Source organism: Lissotriton helveticus, chromosome 2_2 (assembly GCF_964261635.1).
Source record: "Lissotriton helveticus chromosome 2_2, aLisHel1.1, whole genome shotgun sequence".
In the NCBI taxonomy this organism is placed as follows: domain Eukaryota; kingdom Metazoa; phylum Chordata; class Amphibia; order Caudata; family Salamandridae; genus Lissotriton; species Lissotriton helveticus.
In genome coordinates this window covers 109,701,879-109,728,636 of record NC_136060.1, presented here as the reverse complement: position 1 = coordinate 109,728,636, position 26,758 = coordinate 109,701,879, and the positions used below count along the sequence as shown (strand labels likewise).

At 44.4% G+C, this 26,758-nt stretch overlaps 1 protein-coding gene across 1 annotated transcript in view; it reads left to right on the top strand.

Moving 5' to 3' along the window:
* The window catches only part of CEP135 (centrosomal protein 135), a 375,473-nt gene that overhangs the window by 102,600 nt on the left and 246,115 nt on the right, over positions 1-26,758 (top strand). The window contains exons 4-6 of the mRNA XM_078678164.1: positions 13,531-13,698; positions 17,685-17,826; positions 23,685-23,769. Coding sequence (XP_078534290.1) covers positions 13,531-13,698; positions 17,685-17,826; positions 23,685-23,769 — 395 coding nt within the window. The remainder of the gene's footprint in view (positions 1-13,530; positions 13,699-17,684; positions 17,827-23,684; positions 23,770-26,758) is intronic.

Genomic DNA, 26,758 nt, shown 5'->3' with positions numbered 1-26,758 from the left:
AAATACCATCGACAAACCTATTGACTCAATCTGGCCCATCTGCCTAGGCTGTCCCCCCCCTACCCAAAGAACAAATCAAAAGCCTCGGCATATGGCTGGACAGAGCACTTAATTTCAATCACCAGGCAACCAAGCTATCTGACATATGCTTCTGGCTCCTGAGGCTACTACGCAAGATTCTTCCCCTCCTCCCTTTTCACTCAAGACGGATCATGGTACAAGGGATTATCCTTTCTCGCCTGGACTGCAGGAATGCCCTATACCTCGGGGCTCCACAGTCCACACTAAACAAACTCCAAATTATCCAAAACTGTGCCGCCAGGACCCTTCTCGAGATCCCCCGACGAGTCTCAGACAAAACCCGACTAAAATACCTCCACTGGCTCCCGGTAAAATCTACGATTGAATTCAAGGCCATGTGCATCGCCCACCGGTCCTATTGGGGAACAGGTCCCCCCTATTAACCGTCCCCTTGTAAACGCCTACCACCCCAATAGACACCTTAGATCCGGGACTTCCTACCTCACCACAGTGCCTCGAATCAAGAAAGCGAGGTGTGGAGGCCGTTCACTCTCCTACAACCTGGCCAAGATCTGGAACACGCTCCCCCTCACAACCAGATCAGAGCCCAAATTGCTGACATTCCGAAAGGTCCTCAAAACCTGGCTTTTTAATAAACCGGTATAAGTCCCAGCAACTCTGCCTTAGCCCAAACCTCTGCAGCGCTGGGACGCCTCAAGGTAGCCATCGCGCTATATAAATTATCTTTTCATTTCATTTAATTTCATTTCATTTCCCTTTAAACCCTTACACCCTTAGCCTCTCACTCAGTTACTACTCTTAACCACGTACCCCGTACTTTTAACCATTTACTCTTAACCTCATACCTGTAACATCTTTCCTTTACACTATTGCACTTAATCCCTTACCCCTGCCCCTTATCCTTAACCTGTTGCACTTACCCTTTACTTTTACACACTTAACCTCTACCCCATGCCCCCTTACACCTAATCTTTTACCCTTTCACTTTTACCCTGAACCGTTTATTCTACAGTCAATGCCTACTCCTTAACCGTAACCTCTTTCACTTAGCCCTTAAATGTATATGATTAACTGCTTACCTTTACCCAGTTACTCTTATGACTTTAACGTTTCCCTTTGCCCTTATTTATTTACCTTTAACCCCATACCCATCACCTCTTACTTTTTAATTTTTACCCCATACACTGACTCTCTTTCCCTTATACCCAACTGCTCGCCTTAACCTCACCCAGTCATTTTCAAAAAAAATATTATCCTTATATTACTGTTATATTTTTAATTAGACTGCTTAAAATTAAATGACAAATGATAATATGGCATATGATGAAAATGTAGTTCACGGGGAAAGGCCTACGAGGAAAATTCCATGACAATGAAATGGATGTGAACAAATGGTATGTTTCCATTTAAGTATTAGTAATTAAGATGCTTTGCCTTTTTGGGAAGTTCATATGAAAACTGAGACTACTTTTCCTTTAATTTAACATTCCAGTTTCCTACAGTGGGTCTCTGCTGAATGCATGTGCAATCAATGTTAGCCCACATAAGGTGCCAGACCCAGTACATGGCCTCTTGTGGTTCTGGAAATCTGGGTCCGTGTAATCGTTCTGGACTCGAGAACTAAAACTTCGTTGGAACATGACGAATTGGGTATCAAAAGACCGAGAATGACGAGTACATCATGTACATGTATTTTCAGCATATTCGAGTGACGATTTCACCTCGAAATCGTCACTTACATTCTGCACCCTTGGCTTCCATTTATGTGTTGCCCTTTACATAGGCCTTAATCCAGCTGAATTCGATTCCACAAGGACACATACTCCTTAATCGACTTTTCCATGACCTGTACAAGTTGGAACCATTGCCCCAGGCCGAACTCGTTAAGTCAGTTCCCCTCCCAGTGGCCGAGCAAGATAGCATCTAGGCTCAACAAACCATAAAACCATTTCAGCGCGCACACCTGCCATATCTCGCTCACATCTATCTCCACTCTTTTGCTTCACTTACTTTATGGTGGGGAGGTGCCCGTTTTTATTAGGGGTCCAGTGATATCTGATGAAATGTTGGGCCTTGCCAAATGATTTGTTGTAGGCAGCACGAAGTGAAATATGGACATGTCATCATAACTCTGCTTTTTCTTTGTACTAGAAATATGTTAACGATTTACTTTACAACCAAGAATGTTTTGCCTGAAGCCTAAAATTGTGTATAAGAAGAGAAGCCTGACTTTGTAAAGGCGAGCAGTCTCCTGAGAATATACTTCCATATGTTGTACTTCTAGGACACTTGTTACCTTGGTTGCAGCCAATAAACTAATCTTTGACTTCACCTAGAAGACTCTGAGTTTCTGTGGTCTGGATCAGGAAGAACCCGAGGTCTCTGGGTGTGTATTCCCTGACACCGCTGGGTTACCGGTGTCTGTGCCGGTTCTTAAAAACCCAGTACCTCAGCTGGCGCCCAACGTTTGGGGCGATTCCAGTGGTACCAGTCAGCCTGAAGATCGTGAGGAGCTTCGTGTGAAAATTCCGGAGGACGGCCAACCACCTCATCGACCCCTGCATGTCGACGTGGTCCGAAGGTCTTTGCTGCGAGGTTCCCCGCTTCCCGACGGCTACAAGGACTGCTGCCCTGGCTATCGCCCTGATTTGGACCCTTGAAGTTTGGTAGAGCGAAACACTAAGACGAGTCTTCTGGTGACGTCATCGATATTTCAATTAAGTATAAGTGGAGCATCTCCCAGTCCTTAGTTGGTCTTAGTTTTGGTATCCTTGGGATAAAAAGTTTTGTGTTGGTACTTGCAAGCACCAAAACCGAAGGACTCGTGTATTCACGAGAAATATCGTAATCGATAATCCTTTGAAGTTTGGAACTAGACTAGAGAGCGAAGATGCCTAGTCTTAGACTTGGAAATTTGTTTTGTCTTGGTGGTAATAATAGGGACTCCCGATTGGAGGACTCATGTCCGGTTCCTCCAGTTGGAACTCCAACTTACGAGCTATATGTGAAACATGGCGTAGGCCCCATCACCTACAACGAAGTATGGATTAAATACACCAGGAAAGATGGTGTTCTAAAATGGCCCCAATATGGTAGCTTTGATTCTGAAATCTTAGACAACCTCGAAGTTAAACTATTTAAAAAGAAAGCCCGGCCGGCGATGTTTGACTCTTTCCGCTTATGGCGTAAAGAAGCCGAACAAAAAGAAATTAAATTAGCTAAGAAAAATAAGAGAGAAGGGGGACTTTCAGTAATGCAAACTGCTGTGCAGTTTAAAGATAATGAAGAAGAGCAGATGAATGAGCAGTTGCACAGGCAACTTAAAATGGCAATAGATAAGTGTTATCCAGTTTTGCCGTCTCTTCAGCAAGAGGCAGCAAAAGAGCATGAAAAAGACCCATTAATGTCGCATTTACTAAATTCACCCCCCCCCTATGCGCAGAATGCCACAGCACCCCCGCAACCTTTAGTTGCGCAAACTACGCCTCCTGCTCCTCCACAGCACCCACCAGCTGTTCTTCAGCTGGCTCCTACTTCTTCGGTGCAGCCTCCTCCAGGCCCACCGACCACCTCTGTTTCACCTGTGTTTTCTACGATTCTGCCTACTGTATTTTTCACGTCGCCTAATGCTCCCTCTACGATTTTGCCTAGTGCCCCCTCTGTTTCCCCTGATACCTCTTCTGCTATCTGTGCCCCTGCCTTATCTCACCCCGCTTTTCCATCCGTTCTTCCTTCAGTTTCACCTATCATTCGGCAGAAAATGGCCAGCACTGTTACTAACCTTCTTTTACCTCTTTTCGGGTCGCCTACCACGACCCCTAACATGGGAAGACCTGATTATCAAGAGAGAGATTCACTGAATAGTTTAGCACGGAAATGGGTCATGGACACTGTAAAATATGATGTACAGTCTGTCATGGAAGTCTTCCATCAATGGGAAGCAGCGACACAGAGAGATGTTTTCGAACAGATGTGTGTTTTCCTTTGCGAGGATTTAGAGGACAATGATCAGGAATGCATCCCACGAGAGATGTGTCGTGTACGGTTTAAGTTCGGAGAAGGTATGATTGTAGGTCCAGATGTGGAGAAAGCAGTTGAAATGTTGTTATCATATCGGAGTAAGGGGAGCAGTTCTGAGTCACAATCTGAGCATAATACATCCAGTAGGAAAAAGGCGCGACAATACCCTATGAGAGAAGTTCCCCCACAATGGAGAGAGGGTGACACGACTGCTGTCCCACCTATTCTGCCACACTTTCAGCGTGTATGGGTACATGTCCCATGGAAGCGAGCTGAAGTTTTAGCACTCAAACAAACATTACCAGATCCGCGTAAAAATCCTGCAGGGTACTATAAAGAGTTGTCGCGAACTGCTGGGTCATGTATAATGAATTTAGCCGACATCGATATGTTATTTGGAAATGTTGTTCCACGGCCTTTATGGGGTAAAATTCGTCATATAGATCATGACCAGGAATTAGGTGACACATGGGCTAATATTACTGCTGCAGATGCCCGACAAGTTGGTGGTGCCAAGCCTGAGCCTTTGATAGCAGAACTCCCTGGTAAAATAGTAGATTACATGAAAACGATAATGCCTGCAATACGCGTAAATTGGGATAAGTTGTCTGCATGCAAGCAAAAGAAAGAAGAAACTGTTTCAGATTTCTTCACCAGGTTCGAGGAAACATTTGTCGACCACAGCGGTCAAGATATGACCACAGAAGGTGGTCAGAGATTGTTTGTCGATACATTTGTGCACAATCTGCTTCCAGAATTGTGTAAAAAGTTAAAAGATTCAGAAAGTTCTTGGGCTGTTTCGTCTTCAGCGCAGATATTGGCTACTGCACAATATTACGAAAATAGAGGCAAGGACGAGAAAGATAGAGCAGAAAAGAAAACTAAGGAACTGAAAACGAAGGTTTTGCTACAGCAAGCCTATCCGCCACGTGGTGGTGGTAATCAAAATAATAATGGTCAGAATCACTACCAAAATACCTTTCAGCAGCCTCAACAGTATCAGAGGAACTCGCAAAGATTCGAGTATACTCAACCGCGTGTACCTGTAGGCCCCAACCAGTGTTTATATTGCAAACAAGAGGGTCATTTCAAGTATAATTGTCCTATTCTATTACAACGTGCAAATGGAGTTTCTGGTGTTAGAGGTCATGGCAGTCAGCAAGCACCTAGAGGTAGAGGGCGTGGAAACGCCCCTCAGAACACACGTCCCCTTCCACCACAAAAGTCTATGAACAGGTTTGATCAGCAAAATAACGCATCTGATAGGACAGCTCAATACTACGTTGATTATTACACAGAAGATGAGCAGTGGGAAGATAATGATTGCTAGGACAGCCATAGACAAAGAGAGGGAGTTGTTTCAGTTCCAGTAGATCAGAGTGGACCTTACGTTGAGGTGATTACATCAGGTGTGTCAGAGCCTTTTCTGTTGGATACTGGTGCTACAAAGAGTTCTATTATGCACTCCAAACTCCCTGGCGCACCTTTGTCTGGCGAAATGAACGTTTCTGTAGGTTTTTCTGGTGCCCCAGTTAGAAATCCGATTTCTGACCCTTTATCTCTTTCTGTTGGTCCTTGTGAATTCGAAGCACCCCTTATTCTGACAACAGGTTGTGGGGAAAATTTGCTAGGATTGGATTTGTTAAAAAGATTGTATGCGACCTTGTACTGTTCTCCCTCAGGAGTACAACTTACTTTAGGTAAGAAAGTAGTTTCTCCCATGTATTTGTCGAGAGATGCACTTCCAGCAGAATTGTCACTTCTCCCAGATATTCTTTGGGCCACTGGTCCTAATGATGTAGGTCTTTTAGAAATTCCACCATATGTTGTAACATTGAAGTCCAATGTCAACATGCCACGAATTCCCCAATACAAAATATCTAATGAGGGTGAAAAAGCTTTGCTAGCGATTGTTTACGAATTGATTGAAAAGGATGTGATTGAGGAAACACGAGGCAACGTTTGCAATAGTCCTGTTCTGCCTGTGTTAAAACGAACTGACCCTTCACAGCCACCTGTGTACAGATTCGTAATTGATCTTCGAGAAGTGAATAAGATAGTTGTGCCACAATTCCCAGTTGTCCCCGACATTACCACATTATTGACAATGATTCCAGCTTCTGCTTCGTGGTTTTCGTTGATTGACCTAAAGAATGCTTTCTTCAGCATCCCAATTGCTGAGGAGAGCAGGGATATTTTTTCCTTCAGTTTAGGAGGTCGAAGTTTCCGCTTTAAACGCGCTCCTCAAGGCTACTGTGAAAGCCCATCAATATACAGTCAAGCTCTGAAAACACAGCTTGACACGATTGTTTTACCTAAAGGTGCTACTCTTGTACAGTATGTGGATGATTTGCTCATTGCTGCAGATAGTAAGAAAATTTGTAAAAAGGCCACGTTGACATTATTGCGTCATCTGTGTGATCTGCATCACAAGGTGTCACTTTCCAAGCTTCAATATTGCCGACAAGAAGTGACCTACTTAGGTCACCTCTTATCAAAGGAGGGAAGGAAACTGACCCCAGAAAGAATTCAGGCAATAGCGAAATTGAGTGTGCCAAGAACACAGAGAGAAGTGCGTGCTTTCTTGGGCATTACATCGTACTGCAGACAGTGGATTCCAAATTTTTCGTTATTGGCCAAACCCTTGGTGGCATTAACGTGTAAAAATACACCCAATCCCATTCCTTGGTCTGAAGAGTGTCAGAAAAGTTTTCTCGAATTACGCACAGCATTATGTTCGGCTCCTGTGTTAGGTACCCCCAACTACAGTAAACCTTTCACATTGTATGTCCACGAGAAGGAGGGCTGTGCATTGTCTGTGTTGACTCAGTTATTTGGAGGTAGACAGCGGCCATGCGCCTATTTCTCGTCAACTTTGGATCTGGTAGCTAAAGCATTACCAAGTTGTTTAAGGGCCACAGCAGCAGCAGCTGTTTGTATTCGACAGTCTGCTGGTCTAGTAATGAATAATACACTAATCGTGATGGTCCCGCATGCAGTAGACACATTGTTAAATAGGACCAAGACACAGCACTTAACTAGTGCTCGACTGTCCAGTTACGAATTGACGCTGCTAGCGAGCCATGTGCACATAAAAAGGTGCAGTACCTTAAATCTAGCCACGTTGTTACCAATTGCAGAGGAATCAGATGCTTTAGAACAGCACGATTGTTTCCTCACAACAGAGGAAGAGACAAAAGGGAGAGTGGATTTATTTGACAATCCTCTTGCTGAATGTGATGGTACGTTATGGGTGGATGGTTCATGCTTTAAGCTCCCAAATGGGAACGTGACTGCAGCATATGCTGTCACGACTTTGCACACAGTTGTTGAAACTGCACGAATACCACATGGTTCAGCTCAAGCCGCAGAATTAGTTGCACTAACGAGAGCATGTGTATTGTCTAAAGGAATGAAAGTGAATGTCTACACCGACAGCCAGTATGCTTTTGGCGTGGCTCACAGTTTCGGACGATTATGGAGAGAACGTGGGTTCCTGACTTCGCATGGAGCTAAGATTCAGCATGGTCAGTTGGTGAATGAGCTTCTTGAATCACTGACTTTGCCCCTGCAAATGGCGATTGTGAAATGTAGTGCTCACAAGAAGGTGACTGATGATATTGGTCGTGGAAATGCATTTGCTGATGAGATCGCTAAAGAAACGGCAAAGAATGGGGTGAGCCGAATGTATGTTGCAGGCCCTGAAAGATGGAATGGTGATGTTGGAATATGTGAGGACACGATAGAGAGTGTGAGGTCCATCCAAGCTGAGGCCACAGAGAAAGAGTTGAGCACGTGGAGAGAGAGTACAGGTAGAATGGATGCAAATGGTTGTTGGATTGAATTGACAGAGCATCAGAGATGGTTGTTACCCGATGCATATGTGCTTGCAGTGGTTACAATGGCTCATGGAATGGCTCATATCAGCGTGAAAGGGATTTGCGAGTTGTTGGCCCCAGTATGGAAGAATTCAGGGATTCCCAAGTGTGCAGAGAATGTTGTCAAGAATTGCATGGTATGTCTGAAGCACAATCCTGGTAGGGGAACCCCAACTCCAGCTGGTCATTTTGCACCTCCTACGTATCCGTTCGAGGTTTTGCAGCTAGATTTCATACACATGGAGAGGTGCAACAACTTAAAATACGTGCTTGTTGTTGTTTGTGCTTTCTCAAGATGGGTAGAAGCCTATCCCCTAAAAGACAATACTGCCTTGTCCACAGCAAAAGCCCTTGTGAAAGAGTACTTCCCCAGGTTTGGAATGCCTAGAATGGTCTGGTCTGACAACGAAAGTGAATTTGTGGGTCGTGTGATGAAAAGAGTGTGTGAAGGGCTAGGCATTAGGCAGAAGTTCCACGCTGCAAATCACCCCCAATCAGCTGGATTAGTAGAATGTTACAATGGCACTTTAAAACTTAAATTGGCCAAAATCCAAGCGAGCACAGGTCTTAAATGGCCTGACGCTCTACCCTTAGCACTCCTATCCACCAGAATGACTGTGCATTCGCGAGTGAAACTCAGCCCTTATGAAATTGTCTTTGGCCGGCCAGCCAACATATGGGGAGTGCCTAGACCCACGAAGTTCAGCGAGCTAGAGCACCCTATTTTGCTTGATTACTTGTATGAATTGACGGCTAATTAGCGTGTTTTGCATCAACAGGTCCACAACACCCTGCCTCCGGTCTCTGAGACTCCAGGTCACTCCATTGTCCCTGGTTCTTGGATCCTCGTGAAAAACTTCCCGAGAACAAAGAACGACCAGCCCAGGTGGACCGGGCCACACCTTGTCTTTCTTTCCACGAGGTCAGCCGTTCGAGTGGAGGGGAAGGCCAAGTGGATCCACGGGGTCCACTGCAAGAGAATCCCTTCACCTCCGCCACATGACCAGTGGGTCCAGAAGGGTGTCACTGACTCAGAGCTTACAACTGTGCCACGTGTCATACCTTTCAGCGATGACCGTGTAAAAGGAACTAACCCTGAATGCGAAAGCGAGAACATTTTTCAAGAGACTGTGCCACCATCAGAACAATTGAACTTTTTGGAGCCTGAACTCCTGTTTCAGGACCAGACAGTACCAGGAAAAAGACGCTACAATTTGCGACCGAGAAAAACGAACTAACACAAGTGATTCCTTTTTATGATTTGAGACCAAGACCTATGGACAAATAAATATATCTTTTTCCCTCCCAAGTACTCTTTTTGAAAGTACAGCTCTCCTATTTAGGAAACTTGCTTATTTTTGTTTTTCGAACCGCCATCCGGGTTCCGCTGCTAGGGCCGCGGTTGATTAAAGTCTTTTGGGTGCAGCTGACGACGTTAGGTCGGTAGTTCTGGTTGGTCCAAGGGAGTTCCCCTAGACTGACGGAAGCATCCTTTAGCAGAGGCAACCTCCCACCGCGGGCAGCACTTTAGAGAGGATGGAGTTTCCTGATGTGGAGAGACCTGCCAAACAAATGAACTTTAAGCAGAGACCGTGTAACACGATGACAAAGAAAAGTTTTATAATATTGTGTATTTTTATGCTATCCAGCTTAATGATCTTTTTGATAAGTTATGTTTTATTCTCTTTCCATGTAACCTTTGCGCCCACTGCATCACCCATACCTCCTCCTACTGTTTCCTCTCATTCTTTCCACCCTCTGCCTGACCACGAATCAAATAGGAGATTAGAGTTCGTTAATAACTCCTTTGTTCAGTTATTACACCAACACCAACTTGTAATGAACACAACTAACTGTTGGGTGTGTGGTCTCATGCCTCACACAACGGATAAAGGTATCCCCTATTTGGTCCTGCCATTGAGTCACAATGGTTCAGTATGGGCATATAGGACAATGTTCATATATGCACGAGAAGTCCAACCCCTATGTTCTGTAAAAGACAACCTCAAGACTAGCGCCCTAGTCAAAGGTATAGTTGACATGATCAAGGAAGTAACTTCTTATGAAGATACTCCGGATGATGAGATACTTGCATATGTAGGTTGGAACGTGACCGGATATGGCACTACTTTAAGTGAGAAACAGCAAGCCAGAAGATCCTCCCCTATCTGGATCGTACCCCATCAGGGTCACCTGTGTCTGCAAGGTATTGGCAAGAATCCCAGAGCTCAGCTAGGGAAGAGTATCTGTACAGAAACGTATGTTTTTGGATCTCAGACTTCCCCTGCGTTTCAGCCGCTAAGGGTACTTATTTCATCTGCCATGATAGAGCCTACACATGGTTGCCCCCTGACTTCTCGGGCTCATGTTTTGTTTCATTCCTGTTGCCTCCCACCTACACAGCAGCGGCGGATTACCACCGGACAAGGGTAGTTAGAGGTGTTTTGAGTAAAGAAGACACTGCAGGTCAAGAATTTGGGGACTTTGCAAAGGGGTTTCTGCCGTTCTGGGGATCCATGGCCAACAGCAGAAACATAAGGCAATTAACAAGGGTAGTTGAATCCACCGTGACTGAAACTGCTGGTGCCCTTAGTAACTTGACTGCTGAGCTCCAGTCGGATCGACTTATGACCCTTCAGAACCGGGTCGCTTTGGATGTTATACTTGCAGACCGAGGTGGAGTATGCAAATTGATCCAGTCTAGTTGTTGCATTTTCATCCCAGATAATGCTCCAACAGTGTACAGGGCCATCTCCAAACTGCATAAGATTTCCGAATCTATTCATGTGGATAAAGGAGATTGGTCGTTAATGGGATGGTTCTGGGAACTGATATCTGCCTGGGGATGGAAAATTCTAATGGTCATTGGGATGGTCTTAGCCATTCTTTTCATGTTCTGTCTGTGCATACAGTGTGCTCCTGCAATATGTGGCCTCTGTGTTACATCATGTGTAAGGAAGCCTGTGTCAAAAGATTAACTAAGTACTAGAATGATGTTACAGCAACATCTCAATGACTTTAGGAATATAGACCTGGACTCAGACTAACATGAGGATAGATTAATTGCCTATGTAAGGGCAAAAGGAGGGATTGTGGTTCTGGAAATCTGGGTCCGTGTAATCGTTCTGGACTCGAGAACTAAAACTTCGTCGGAACATGACGAATTGGGTATCAAATGACCGAGAATGACGAGTACATCATGTACATGTATTTTCAGCATATTCGAGTGACGATTTCACCTCGAAATCGTCACTTACATTCTGCACCCTTGGCTTCCATTTATGTGTTGCCCTTTACATAGGCCTTAATCCAGCTGAATTCGATTCCACAAGGACACATACTCCTTAATCGACTTTTCCATGACCTGTACAAGTTGGAACCATTGCCCCAGGCCGAACTCGTTAAGTCAGTTCCCCTCCCAGTGGCCGAGCAAGATAGCATCTAGGCTCAACAAACCATAAAACCATTTCAGCGCGCACACCTGCCATATCTCGCTCACATCTATCTCCACTCTTTTGCTTCACTTACTTTATGGTGGGGAGGTGCCCGTTTTTATTAGGGGTCCAGTGATATCTGATTAAATGTTGGGCCTTGCCAAATGATTTGTTGTAGGCAGCACGAAGTGAAATATGGACATGTCATCATGACTCTGCTTTTTCTTTGTACTAGAAATATGTTAACGATTTACTTTACAACCAAGAATGTTTTGCCTGAAGCCTAAAATTGTGTATAAGAAGAGAAGCCTGACTTTGTAAAGGCGAGCAGTCTCCTGAGAATATACTTCCATATGTTGTACTTCTAGGACACTTGTTACCTTGGTTGCAGCCAATAAACTAATCTTTGACTTCACCTAGAAGACTCTGAGTTTCTGTGGTCTGGATCAGGAAGAACCCGAGGTCTCTGGGTGTGTATTCCCTGACACCGCTGGGTTACCGGTGTCTGTGCCGGTTCTTAAAAACCCAGTACCTCACTCTTCTCACTGAGGAGGCATAGCCACTGATTCAGGACAAGGGATAAGGATTCCTTGGAACACATTCATAAAAGTGCCATTCCAAGCTTGATGGGACCAATATAAGGTCAGCGCTTGAATTGCTGATAATCTACACATTATTCTAAATAAGATTGAAATTAGCAGAAAAAATGAGGACGAATTGTTGTCTACTTACACCTACTGCTTGACACCTACTGCTTGATCGGGCATTTCAGGTAGTGGGCAAGGTTGCCTTTACAGAATTGGGAATAGTCATATATTTATTTTTCTATTTAAAATATTTTATATTTGATTGTTGGCAGAGTATGTGTTCGAGGTATTGGAGTGCATGTTGGCGGCTATCGGAAAGTTTAGTCATTTGAATAAAAGTTTCAAGAGTTGGTTTTCAATTTGATAATGTCAGTTTATAACCCTAAGGGTAGTGATGTCAGTTTTCATGCTCTCTAGCCTTGGGCATCAGTTCCTTGGATGCCACAAGACCACACTGGTTGCATCATTCTCTCTGGGTCCTAATCAGATTTTTCAAAGACTGAAACTTGTGATGCTGCCTTTAGGACATAGGTGAGACCATCCTTATTTGCCTGGGTAGTGCCTTATGAGTGATGAAGGTCATTGTTGGTACATCCGGCACCACGGATTTATCATCAGGTGTAAAGAAGAACTTTGGTATCTGCATATTTTCGTGAGCAAAATTATAGCGGGCATGAAAAAACGTTGAATTACTTATGTCACATTGCTTTACGATGGCCTAAATGTAAATGTAAATGTATAGGCATTTATATAGCGCACTACTTACCCGTAGGGTCCCAAGGCGCTTCGACCGCTGCGAAACCCTTCCTGGCTTCCCTGAGAGATGGTCCCTTAATGGGTATCTCCAGGGTGAGACCAGGCATCCCCGGCGGTCTGGTGGGGCCGTTAGTGAAGATGAGGCAAGCTAATGCCCAGAGTTGCCGAGTGTGAACGCTGATCAGAGTGGGCACCGAGGCGAGAGAATTATCGAGTCCGCTGACCCTGGTCCAGAAGCCTGCCGCGCCGGGAAACGAACCCTGGTCCCGGGCCGTCCTCTGCTCTCGGGTCTGCCGCCTCTAACCAGTGAGCCACACTACTTCACCACTACTACTACCTTAATTTGCAACTCCTTGGCTTGTGACATACATTTGAAGCTTGTGACATACATTTGAAGTGAACCTTTTTTTGTTTTTAAATATGAATGTTTGAACCATGCTCCCCTCCACCTCACTTTCGTCACGTATGATTAACACTGCTGTAGTGGATGTAACAAATATTAACTTCTTATGAGGAAATTCAGTCTTCTATCATGTTACTTAACAACGGCAAATTGATTGGTGTAAATTGCGATTTAATCTTTAAAAACCAGGTAAACGTGATACTGTGCTCCCGTATCAATTCATATTTTAATGATTTTTCATACAGTAATACAGATCAAATATTTTACTTTTCGTCATTGGAACTCTACATTTTTGAGTCACTTTATAGTTTTTGTGGAAGTAGTACTTTTATGGGATTTCGTATTGCTGGCACAGGGGGCGCTGTAGTTGCTTCAGTGGTAATTGTTCAATAATATATTTGTCTTTAAAGATTTGAAGGCCACTCTAAGGAAGATTGAACACCAGACAGCTGATTTAAAGTTTTTGAATAACCAGTATGTCCATAAAATCCGGCTCTTGGAGAAAGATGGCAAGGCGAAGACTGAAAGAATCCAGCAGCTCCAAGAAAAGAATCTGCAAGCCGTGGTGCAAACGCCAGGTAGAGTTCTTCCCTGCACGTCATTGTAGTTTGAATTCCCAATGGGTATACATTAATGTAACTGACATTGTGTAGCTTAGAATCCAGATTCACTATTGTGTTTGAGCTTCCTAATTCAAGAGACATAAGGACAATAATATAATGTGTAATAGGGAAGTTTAAAGAAAAGTGTGTCTGCTTTGTCATGAACCGGGGAGGAGTGCAGCCCTGAGACTACACTTCAAACCGAATTCACATTTTCCTCTTTTGGACAGCACACTCTGTGTCTGCCGGTAAAAGCTACATACCAACCACCCTGTAATACTGTCCAGGGCCGGTCCTAGAACTCCTGGGGCCCCGGGCGAAAGGGAAAATGTGAGGCCCCTCTAATTTGCATGTAACTTCCAGTCGCAGCCGGCATGACTCACGTGTGGAGGGTCTCGCGGGAGTTCGGGAGGTGGGGAACAGGAAGCAGGCAGCCTCCCTCCCCTCCCCTAAGCCAATCCCAATGTTGCAATGGCATTGCAGCCTACATAGAGAAAGGCCAGAGTATGCATGACTGGTTAGGTCGAACAGTCAGCGCCCTTAGCAGTTGGCAAGGCACTCCTCTCCTGCCCTAAAGCAGACCCGCGCGCCCCAACCAAACACTTATGCTTCCTCGCAGTGCTAGAAGTAGAAACATAAAACGGTCATTTTAGCATTTTGTGTTTCTGCTTTTGCGAGAAAGTAGTGGGGCGACGCTCCTCCGCCCTAGTGGAGGTCCCGCTATTGGTAACATCACAAGAAGTGACATCTCAGAAAGTGACATCGCAGGACTGTTGATCTTATTTGGCATCACTGAAGAGACCTAACGTGGATATCAGTAACATGGACAAAAAGCTAAATATACAAATGAAATAAGTCCATATGTTTTAAAACTGTTAAATGGATTACATTTGTCTCATTAGATGGAAAAGATAGGTGCAGGTCTCACAAAGATATATATTATTTACTCCTCGTTAAATGATTGTTTCCAGATGAGTGCATGATACACTTTCCAATTCTGCCTCATAAAGGGGAGAGATCCTGTTGAGGTAATGAGGGGCGGGATCATTCAAAATATAAAATTACACAAGAAAAAACCTCTCACACCATGGATATAATTGCACATTTCAAAAGGCTCCCTTATCTTTCTGTGCCATTATTGTGCTACCTTAGGATGACATTAATACTTCGTAATTTGTTTTAACGTAAGTCCTCTCACCAGAAACCCACACTCCCATGCTAAGAGACGTAGGACAATCTTTTTTGAGTGTGTGCTCTTTACTCGCCAGAATTGTACATAAACGAAAAAAGACTTAGAACAACCTAGACCACTGCTAAATAATACATTGACTTGAATGTATGCTACAGATTCAAGGGGTCGTCAAATCAACGTTTTTGATTTGGTGGTAGAACTGTAGGAAGTAGAAGTGGCCAGCTTTAGGGCTGGTGGAGCCCTGTGCGACAATGTTGGTGCCCCCAATAACTTGCTCTGCCACGGATTCCATCACTACCACCCATTAACAGTGCCCCTCAATTCTCCATAACTACACTCTCTCTCAGATGCATTTAATTCGCACCATCACTGGTTTTAGTACTGTGCGCCATGCACAGACCTTAGCGCTGAAGCGCTAGGGTGTGTGCATGAGTGTAGCATAGGTTTTGTACAGAAGGGTACCCTTCTTGTGCAAAATACTATGCTGGATACGATACAAAGCTTTTGCCACTTTGCATACGTGCTGCGCAGTGTAGCGCGCATGCAAAGTCGTAAAAGCATGGAGAAATATAAGCATTTCTCTTGTTAGCGCCTCCTTTGAAGGGGCGTTAACTTTTGTCGCAAAACCACTTCAAAAATTTTTGTAAATATGGTTTTGCGTCAAAGGGTATGTGTGGTTACATGGGAACGCCCATGTACCACTCCCTCGGCGCAAAGTAACGCAAAGCAGTGCTTTGTGCTGCTTTGCACTACTTGAAGGGTGCTTTCCAGCGCAAAACAAGTTTTCGCTGAAAAGAAAATAGCAGCAAAAATAAATTGCGCCGGTTAGCGTCACTCTTGTGATGCAAAACCAGCGCAAAAGGTTTGAAAATCTCCCCCTTCATGTTTTATCTCTCTCTCACCTCTACCCTCCATTCGCTGTTTCTGCCTCTCAAGCTTCCACCTCTCCCCTACATGCCTTGCTATTCACCACTCTTCTCTCCGGCCTCTTACCTTGCTTCACCTCTTGTGCCAGGACGCAATAGAGGCCCCTGCAGCACAGATGGGCCCACAACAATTCTGAGGGCCCCATCTCACCAGGGGGCTCCCATTCAGCCTTGGGCCAATGAATATCTGTGAGATCTTGGAGACTCTGGGGCCCATTATCACATTCTGCAGAATGGGGACCCCATCATTTTGTGTTACACAACTGCTCTTGTGTTACTTTTCAGATGCGTAAAGCAATGGATGGTGAGTGGCTTGAGGGGTATATTACTTGGGTGTATCTTGGAGGGTTCATTACACTCCCCTTGGGGTGATAAGGATGAGTGTGGGATCATCCCCCATCCCTCCCCCTAACTGAATGTTAGCATCTCCACTAAACTTTTAAAGACCAAATTGCTCATTCTTCCTTCAATTCACATCAATTACATGCAAATAAAAAACACCAAGCGCTTATAACTGGAGTTTATTATTTATGTTTAACTCCTTTTATGTTTGTTTTGTATGAACATGCTTGTTTGAGAAAAAAAAACAGTTGCAAAAAAGAGAATAGAATAATAAGCGTTTTATCCATTTTCTGTCTTCTCCCTTCCATGGAAGGAGCAGCGCCTTTTGTGATGTGAGATCACTCTGTTTTTGTGTTGTGAGCCCTGCAGGATGCTCTGCGTTTCATTCATGCAGGGGCAGGGCTCACTTCACACCTCACAGTTCAAGTAGCTGCCTAACTGCTGTTATGGAGATGCAGCGATTAGGCTGATCACGGCCACAAACACAAACCCGCCTTGCCCACTCTGCAGCATCTGAAAGGATGGGGTGTCATATTGCTTTTTCATTCCATGGCAGCCGGGCGAGGTGAGGGGGGCCCCCCGCCGTTGGCCTCGCACACTACACTATGGCAGCAAACGCCAAGGGAAGCGGCTCCCCCCCTGTCACTCTTACAATGACACAGTTTCAAAAGGTTGATGGGCTCGGTAGGGGGCCCCATCACAGTTAGACAGCCGCGAGGCCCTGGGCAGCCGCCCACTCTGCCCATGCCTAGCGCCGGCCCTGATACTGTCAGCATAGGTGTGGGAAGGTCAGTGCGAGGTACTGCCCCCTGCAATTATGTGGTTGGCGGGGAATCTTTTTTTCCAAACCCTGCACCCTCGGACATTCGGTGTTGTTTCATTTTCTATGAATATATAGTGGAGTCAATGTATTTGAAAAACCATCTTTCCACTACACAGTACATTTTTTTTCTGGGTGACTCCTATACGATCTGTATTAAATAGGCATATGTGATGTCTCCCCTGTCCTATTTTATAACATTTGCAGGTACCTATGGTTCTATTCAATTTTGATAACCGCCTCTTTATGTCGGACATGCCTTCGGTGATTTACCTCATTCCACCACCCCAGCACTCTTTTTCAAACTGCCTGTCACACATAAGGAAGTTTGTCTCTGGAGGCGAGCTTGTTTTAAAGAAACTAAAGAGTAGCCCATCGAAAAACATTGGGTCCTTGGTGATGTTAATGCCCATCTGTACTTGGCAGGCATGCTTTAGGAATTGGATTGAATATCACTTTCACAGCACCCACTTTTTAACTTTATCTGCAGCACAGGAAGAAAAGGCACAGATGTAGATAGGGTTTAAAGTAATTTAAGAGTATCTTTTAGATAGGCATAGATACATAACACAACTTTACATTTTTCTATTAAGAAATATACAGATATGTTTATGGAGCTACCAAATGAAGCAGCAAGATGCTCCCTTCAGTTGTGAGATATATGAATCTGATGATCTTTTAGGTGGTCGGAAAAGAACGATTCCGTTCAGACGTCAGCGAATGCAGATTGACCAGCCAGTCTCTCCGTCTGGATTTAGTGCCCAACCAGTTCCTCAGCCGGAAGATCCTTATGTTGCAGACCTTCTCCAGGTAGCTGACAACAGGTAAGGTTGAACTTGGACATCATATGTGTTTCCTTGTCCACAAGAGATGTCACTTAATTTATTTTTGTGTTGCAGTTTTTGCTGCAGTGTGGTCACATAAAAGTGCTAGGGAACAGAAGAGAGCAGGAAGAGGATATGATGTGAAGGAAGTACAGAGGGAGAAGGGAAGAGAAACCAAAGGGTGTGTCTTAGAATGGAGTTGATGTGTTCTGGTACTCCAGGCCAGTTATCTACATTTGCAATTGTGTGCTGAGCTACCTGCGAATACGGTATGCTAGGCTGCAGCATGTCATTCACTGCCGTGTTATGGTGTTATAATTATCCACTTTGGCTATGATTACTGTACTGGTGGATTTCTGAAAATTGATCAGTGCTCATGAATGAAAGTACCACCACAGCACAAGTATTTAAATCAGGATGGTGCAGCATTCAAAGGGATTGTGGCCAACCAACAAAGGGATCAGTTAGATTGTTAATTCGAGAAGGAGAGGAGGGCATGGAAGACATGGTAGGTCGCATTTGCAAAGATTCCTGACTGAGGAATTTGTAGCAAACAACATGTTTTTTGGAACAAAATGCCTATCATCTCTTGAGGCCAGCAAAAAGAATGGCTGTGCGTTTACAAAACGATAAATTCAGTGGGTGTGACAAGTACAGTATCGAGATCCAAAAGTGCTGGTATGATCTTAGGTCACACATAAAGGAACAAGTAGTCACAAGTAGGAGAGCAGCTAGGCAACCCACTGAACCACCTGCATCCCCATGGAAATGATTGAAACCGTCTTCATGCCTGAGTCACTGACACGAGTCAGTAGTATTGACACCTCGAAATGTCTGTCCTATACACACGTCAGTACATTGTTCTCCCAAACTCCACCATTGGGATTGGGAGTTGGGCAACCATAGTCACAGCAGTCAGTTGTAATGTATACCCAAGACACTCCCTTCAGCAATCTGGTCCTGCCATACAAGATACTGGGAAAAATATTTGTTGGTTATGTAGTTGGATGGCCCACGCGTTAAAACAAGCATTTGCAATGCAATAGGTCTCGCATTAGGAAAGTTTGAGCTATCGGTCTTGAAAATGACAATTTTTCTATTTATGTGTTGGTTTTGAAAATAGCTAAATTAATAGCTTTGTCATTTACAATGCCAATAGTTCTAACTTTCGCAAATGTGACACCTATAAGCTGGGGTTGTGCTGAGTGATGCTGTGGTGGTGCTGAGTAGTGATGTGGTGGTGCTGAGTGATGCTGTGGTGGTGCTGAGTGGTGCTGTGGTGGTGTTGAGTGATGCTGTGGTGGTGCTGAGTGGTGCTGTGGTGGTGCTGAGTGATGCTGTGGTGGTGCTGAGTGGTGCTGTGGTGGTGCTGAGTGATAATGTGGTGGTGCTGAGTGATGCTGTGGTGGTGCTGAGTGGTGCTGTGGTGGTGCAGAGTGGTGCTGATAAGTGCTGAGTGGTGGTGCTGAGAGGTGCTAAGTGATAATGCGATGGTGCTGAGTGATAATGTGGTGGTGCTGAGTGATGCTGTGGTGGCGCTGAGTGATGCTGGGGTGGCGCTGAGTGATGCTGGGGTGGCGCTGGGTGGTGCTGTGGTGGTGCTGAGTGATAATGTGGTGGTGCTGAGTGATAATGTGGTGGTGCTGAGTGATAATGTGGTGGTGCTTAGTGATGCTGGGGTAGCGCTGAGTGATGATGTGGTGATGCAGAGGGCAGAAAGGCACAAAATACTTTTTCACAGAGCTAAGTATAGTGGCTGGGGTGCGAACATGTGTATTCCTTGGAGGGGGGGATGGGTTGGGTGAGGGATGTGAACACAGATGAATCAACTGAAAAAACAACTGTATTTTGAGGGTCAAGGGGATAATATTTACCGACCTCTCTAGTCAAAACCCCACTCAGAACGTGAATAACCAGAAAAAGACTAGGAGGTCTTTAGAATGAAGGAAAGAGACCACAATCCGTTGACCAACCCTCCTATCACAACTAGCGGTGAGGGTCCATCAGTAATGAAAGAGTCCTATCAGCCCACCCATTTGGCGGAACCTCGTCATCTAGGACCTTATCAGCAGGTGTTCACATGGCCAAGCTCAGTTGTATTTGCTCGGTGCCAACAGTTCCCATGCTGAAAGAAGATGAGTCCTCACTGCGAGTGGTACTGATAGGGTGCAGTGCTCAAGAGAAAAGTGCAAAATTAAAATGGCGGTCAAGGTAGAAAAAATTATTTATTAGTGTCTCCCTGGACGCCAGATTAAAAAGATGTAGCAACAGTGTGACAATATCACTGTCAAAGAAGCATCTAAAGATAGGCCAACATGTTTCTGCCGTTCATGTAACGTTTTACAGGCATTCGTCAGGGCCAAGCTGTGAAAATAGGCTACTGCAACATCTAATAAATTCTCATAGTGAAAAAATTTTTTAACAACAAAACAAACTATTCAACATGGTTGGGATGGTAAGTTTAGTCGTGTGGCTAAGCCAGCCACCCTACCGTCTCAGGTTAAGCAACCATGTGGGGTAGCATCCTTTCCCAGCACTCCCCTTCGGTTCTGGATTCAAACCGAGGCACCGACGGACAGAGCGGGGCCTCTCTATCCGAGCCGTTGCCGGGTGAGGTGAGGCTTAACTCCCACAAAGTGCTGGGAAAGGATGCTACCCCACATGGTTGCTTAACCTGGCGTCCAGGGAGACACTAATAAATAATTTTTTCTACCTTGACCGCCATTTTAATTTTGCACTTTTCTCTTGAGCACTGCACCCTATCAGTACCACTCGCAGTGAGGACTCATCTTCTTTCAGCATGGGAACTGTTGGCACCGAGCAAATACAACTGAGCTTGGCCATGTGAACACCTGCTGATAAGGTCCTAGATGACGAGGTTCCGCCAAATGGGTGGGCTGATAGGACTCTTTCATTACTGATGGACCCTCACCGCTAGTTGTGATAGGAGGGTTGGTCAACGGATTGTGGTCTCTTTCCTTCATTCTAAAGACCTCCTAGTCTTTTTCTGGTTATTCACAGATGAATCAACCCACGTCCGAGTTTGAGATTTGAAGCCAGTGCTCACAAATGCTGGCGGTGTAAATGTAGGTATTGGGGACAACGTATTACCAGCGTTTTTTTTAAATAGAGAATTACAGTCCGGGTTTGTTTTTCACAAGAAAAAAAAAATGTATTCCTTGTGAAGAAAACAAGACTGGTAGGAGGGAAGGACAGCAAGCTCTTGACATTGCTGTGGGGAGGGTGGGGGAGGGGAAATGCGAGACACGACCTGGCGGCCGTGAAAAGTGTGAAGCAGGGGGCGGGGGAGCGGATCCCTTGTACACTAATGTAGGTGGTGGCAACTTAGAACGTATACGAGTTTAGATTGCAGGACAGGAAGGGTCCAAGGGCTTTTGGGAATCTCATTTGTTGTTATTGCGGGTCCGATTCAGAAGTTTTGTGTGCATACAATCCTTATTTGTGTGAGCAAAAGTCATTTTTGAGTTTGTCACCCAAGTTCTCGATAGTCACATAATCGGTATTTTCGCAATTTAGTACAGTGTGAATACTTTTTCACAGAGCTAAGTATAGTGGCTGGGGTGCGAACATGTGTATTCCTTGGAGGGGGGGATGGGTTGGGTGAGGGATGTGAACACAGATGAATCAACCCACGTCCGAGTTTGAGATTTGAAGCCAGTGCTCACAAATGCTGGCGGTGTGAATGTAGGTATTGGGGACAACGTATTACCAGCGTTTATTTTTAATAGAGAATTACAGTCCGGGTTTGTTTTTCACAAGAAAAAAAAACGTATTCCTTGTGAAGAAAACAAGACTGGTAGGAGGGAAGGACAGCAAGCTCTTGACATTGCTGTGGGGAGGGTGGGGGAGGGGAAATGCGAGACACGGCCTGGCGGCCGTGAAAAGTGTGAAGCAGGGGGCGGGGGAGCGGATCCCTTTGAAGTAAAGCTCTCGGAGGCAGGCGGCTCGGGGAGCAAATGGTAAGCGCGTGCACGAGCACATGCACTCGACGTAATCCGCCTGGTGGTTTCAGAGCTTGTTTTGCCCTCAATACTCTCGTCCTATTTTCGCTTGCGCGATTAATAGGACGAGACCTAAAAAGTGTGGGCTGTCTTGCTAAGATTGAGGAATTACATATACTTCCACTAATATGATAGAGCTGTACATATCCAAGTGTAAGAACTCCATATATGGCACGCAAAGGTTATTGTGTCACGCTCTACTGATATAAAACTATGCATTGGCTTTTCCAGCACAGGGCACTGTACAACAGGAGGAAGAGAAGGACTGCATGAAGTCCAGATGGGCAGATATGGGTGATGCCAGCACTGGAGCATCTGAGGCCACCACTTGAGAGATGTACTGCACCTCTACCAACGAGCGTGCAGCACAGGTTCAGAGCAACATGATCAGCTGCAGGAGCAAGACACCGTTGATATCACTTCTAAAGCAAGAGAAACATATGAGAAGGCAGAGGGCTGCTCTGAGGGCAGGGGCCAAAAATGGCGTTGAGGGACATTGGAGCATTCCATCTCTCTGGGAATTTCGTTGTTTGGCAGGATCAATGCTTACTCTGCTTATCAGTTGTTTAATACAATTTTGTCCTTGGGAAGAGGGGTAAGGGCCTACATAGGACCCTAAGAGGGGGATTCAGGTCAGTCAGTGAACGGTTGACGTCATTAGCCACAGAAACTGAGGCTATAGCAGAGACAGTGACAGCTCTATGTGCATCCCTTCCTGATAAATCACTCATCTGTGGATAAAGGAAAATCATTTCGCTGATAGGACTGAGGAATGTGGAATTTGTGAACAAGCGCTACTGGTGTGCCGGCCCTTTGCATCTAGGTGCCTGGCTGGCTTCGGAGGCTTGCAGGACTGCTGAACTCAGGAACTCTAATCTTTCCCACATGTGCTGGCTGATGGCTTCCATCTCTGCATTTTCCAGGTCGATGTGTTGCTGTGCTCACTCTTAACTTGCGAACAATGGTTGTATTTCGTCTGCTGTTTCTTGGCACCGGTGCACGTGTGGCGGGAGAAAGCGTGACCCCGTTTCAGTGGCTTACTGCACCAAAGCTTTCTTCACCAAAATACATTTTTATTGTTAATTACCGGGTATTTATTGCTCAGTATTTTTCTCTAGACTGAACCTGACAACATTTATTGGGGAAAAATCAGACTGTCAGATTTTTCCAATGTGGTCATATTTCCTGCACCTATGCAAACCGTGGTTTGCATGAGTGGTGGAATTTTACAAGAAACTCCTAAATTAGGGCTAAATGGCACATCCGTTTCCTGTGAGGAGCTCCTAAATTAGGCCTAAATTTTGTTGGTTTGGGAGGTGATGTTTTCTCTTACACACTGAAGAAATTTAGCTCAAAAGATTGATCTCAGAGAGACAAGGGGTAGCTCCAGATCTGCATCTGTTGGCGTGGAAAAAGCAACTGATGTCACCGCACATGGGTGGCCTCTATATAGGGCCTTGCTCATCAGTTACAGACCAGAGCAATGTCAGTGCGGAGCCGCAAAGCGCCCTCTTTCAGCGTGCAGGGGTACTGCTTTATATTTTCTGGGGAGTATTTAAAAGATCGAGGAATCTGGAGTTAGAGTTTCTACCAGGAAGAGCATTATTAAAGGTAATTAACTTGTTCATTAATCCTATTGGATTTTTTCAGTACCTAAACAGAAAATGTTTCTCCTGCCTGTCATTGAGTCACACCCAAATGTTCAAGGCATATTGCAGAACACCTTCTTTTATGTGTATTTATCAAACACTTATAATTGACATTCGCAAATGTGGTTTTTAAATGATTGTTATCCCTGACAAAAAGTGATCTAATATATGTCTGCATATGTTGCAGAATTCAGGAACTGCAGCAAGATGTAGTAACACTCAGAGAAAAGTTGGAGGTATCGGAACGTGGAATTAAAAACCTCACAAAACAGGTAATATAAAAAATATTTGACCTATATTTTTCAACACAATTTGAATTTCTGTTATTGTTTCAGGTCTATCAACTGCAGATTTGTTTAGTGGTTTTGTATAATGTCTCAGTGAAGCCACTAGATTATATGAAATTTGGCTTCACCAGTTCACTCCGCCACTAAAGCTTCAAGATGAATGCTGGCAATTCGGTGGTTGTTTCTCAGACTTAGAGAAGATACTACGAGGATTCAACTGTAGGGCAAAACATTTCCTCTCAGTTGGAAGAAATACATTGATGAATCTTGTACAAACGTTTTATATTCTGGCGGGCTGGGCCATGATGCAAAGCCTTCCTGAAAAACATACAACCATCCCAGTTATATTTTTGAAGTCTGTCCTGGTGAAAGTGTTTGTCCTGAAAATTTGAGGATGCTTCATCACTGTGAAAAAGGGATGTAGAGCTTTGTATTACACTAGCTCCCAAGCTTGCTCTGCTGCAGGGTTTTGACCTCCAAAAAGTAAAAATGTATAAAATGTTCACCTGCCACAACTTTTGCTCAACCATGCTGCATCGTGGGTCGGCAACAAAGTCTGCCTTGAACCTGGTCAAGTACATCCCGTTGGCTAACACTGACTTTTGACTTTCCATAATTTTATATAGAACTATTTTGTTTTTGCAAGAATACTTTATTTTTCTTATGTTTTACAGTTTACATTTTATTAATCTTTGTACTAAATTGTCCTGCACACTTTAATTCCTTTATTTATTTGTTGATTTTCTATAGTTTCACATGCACAACATGTGTTTTATCTCTGCAAAGCTTTACTGCTTATGCCAAGCAACCAAGGGTGAGCATGTGTGGTGAAAATTAGTTTTGATTTCACCCCCACGACATTTTTCCTTTGCGTCATATTACTTGCTGTTATAGTTAAACTCACCTCGTCAGCAAACTACTACACACTACGCATTAACCATGTGCTAATGCGAACGTGAGATGTGTTCTACTAAACTACTAAGCTGAGTGTTAAAAACTAGAACATAAAGTGTTATTAGAAAGAAAAATAGTTCAGCAGTTTTAGCCAAGCTTTGCTGCTCCTTGCTGACTAAGTTCAGTGCACATGTATTCCTTTCTGAGGCTTCAAAGGATTACTTTGGCTGCTATTCATGCCAATGTACATGAACAAGGACATGTGCCGGCAGCATTTTCAATATGAAAGCATCCTTAGATATGTTCCTAGTGCTGACAGGATCCAGGTGTCACTACCAATCGAGATTGAAGACCAGTGCTAATGAGACAAAGCGTGCCTGGGTCATATCTGTACCGTGAACTGCCTTATGTCAAGCTGAGGTTTTCATCTGGTTATATAATATTCTTCCCACTTCTAAACCTGCGCATATTCGGAGATAATCTAATCTCTGATCATACTCCTCAGATCCTGATGTGAGAATACTGTAATTTGATCTGAGCCTATGAGAATTCTATAGCGTGTCCACCTATAAAAAACCTGACCTTAGTGATTCAGGGTCAGGAGATCTGGAGTTGATTGGAATCCTGCTGGATTGAAGCCTACATCTAGCCTGGGTGTTCATCTTGGACCTCAAGACTCAACTGTTGATCCCAAAGAGCAGTGTGAATTCTCTCATGGACTATAGGAGATTTGAAGAATTCTGCTCCTGCTGGTGCTTCCAACCATGCCTATTTGACTATTAATGTCTAATGGTATGTTGCCTTGATTTAGCAGAGCTGCTAAAAATAATTACTGGGAAAGCTAAGGTAGGGTCTACTTAGATTACAGTTTAGTGTTCTTGGATGAAGAAAACAGCCAAGGAAGGGGTTTGAATCTATTAATGACAAAATTATGCCCTCATGTTTAGTTTTAACATTATCTGCACTAATGCTTCCAAGTATTCTTTTAACGTTTATTATCTTTCTGATTCATCAAATGATGCTATGAGTAATATCCCTAATATTCCAATTAGACATTTATTTATTGTTAAACATATTTTTATTGGCATTGTGTATATAACATTTCAGTTTACAAACAGCAGGCATGTCTTTCATAGTATTATCTGGTACAACATTAAGGTATATCATTCTATGTCACCCCGGGTTCACTGCATATTTATTGACACTTATGTTAAGTCTTACTATGGGCTTGAAAATAACCTAGTGGAGTAACATTTTCCCTAATATACAATTATCCATTCTATTACTCACTTCACGTTCTATTCGTAACTTTCAGGTGGCCGGCCTTCAACAACTCTCTAGGGTACAGCAAGACCATTTGTGTTTAATGAGTCTACTTTAACTTCAAACTATAAACTTAAACATGTGCAGAAGGGTGCTATATACGAGAATCCTACAGTTTCTACTCGGGGTGTGGGGGGGGTGGGTGGGGGGAGGTTAAAACACAATGGGGCTCATAGGAGGACTGGAAGGGACACCCCAGAGTGGCAGTTCTCCTCACAACCACATATTCTTTATTCAGCAATAAACAGTCCTGGGGTACATTGTCAAGTTCAGCTCCATGACCACATTATTAGGAAGAGGTTGTTGTGATTCAGCACCTCATCATGTAGCCACTCATTCCTCCCCCTCCTCCTCGCTACTTGTTTGCGACGGCCTTTCCCAGGACACCATCAACTCCTTCCATTGGTCAGCTATGGGACGCTTCCGCATTCCCCTAGCCTCTTCCCAGCTCAACACTCTACTCTCCGCTCCGCCCCAGCCAATCACGTTTCAATTCCAACTTGGGGTTCAGTCACTGACTTCCATTCTAACGCTATTATTCATTTGGCAAGTCCCAAGGCTAATAAGTCTATCAACCTGTTCCCAACCTTGCGTGTATGTAGCTGGGGGAAGAGACCAGGCAGGCACACCTGCACCGCGAAGGCCATTTCCCGCCCCAGGGCCTCATTAATGTTGGCCAGGATTGCTTCCCAGAAGGGGCGTATGCACTGACATTCCCAAGTCAAATGTATAAAATCTGCATCAATTTGGGTATATC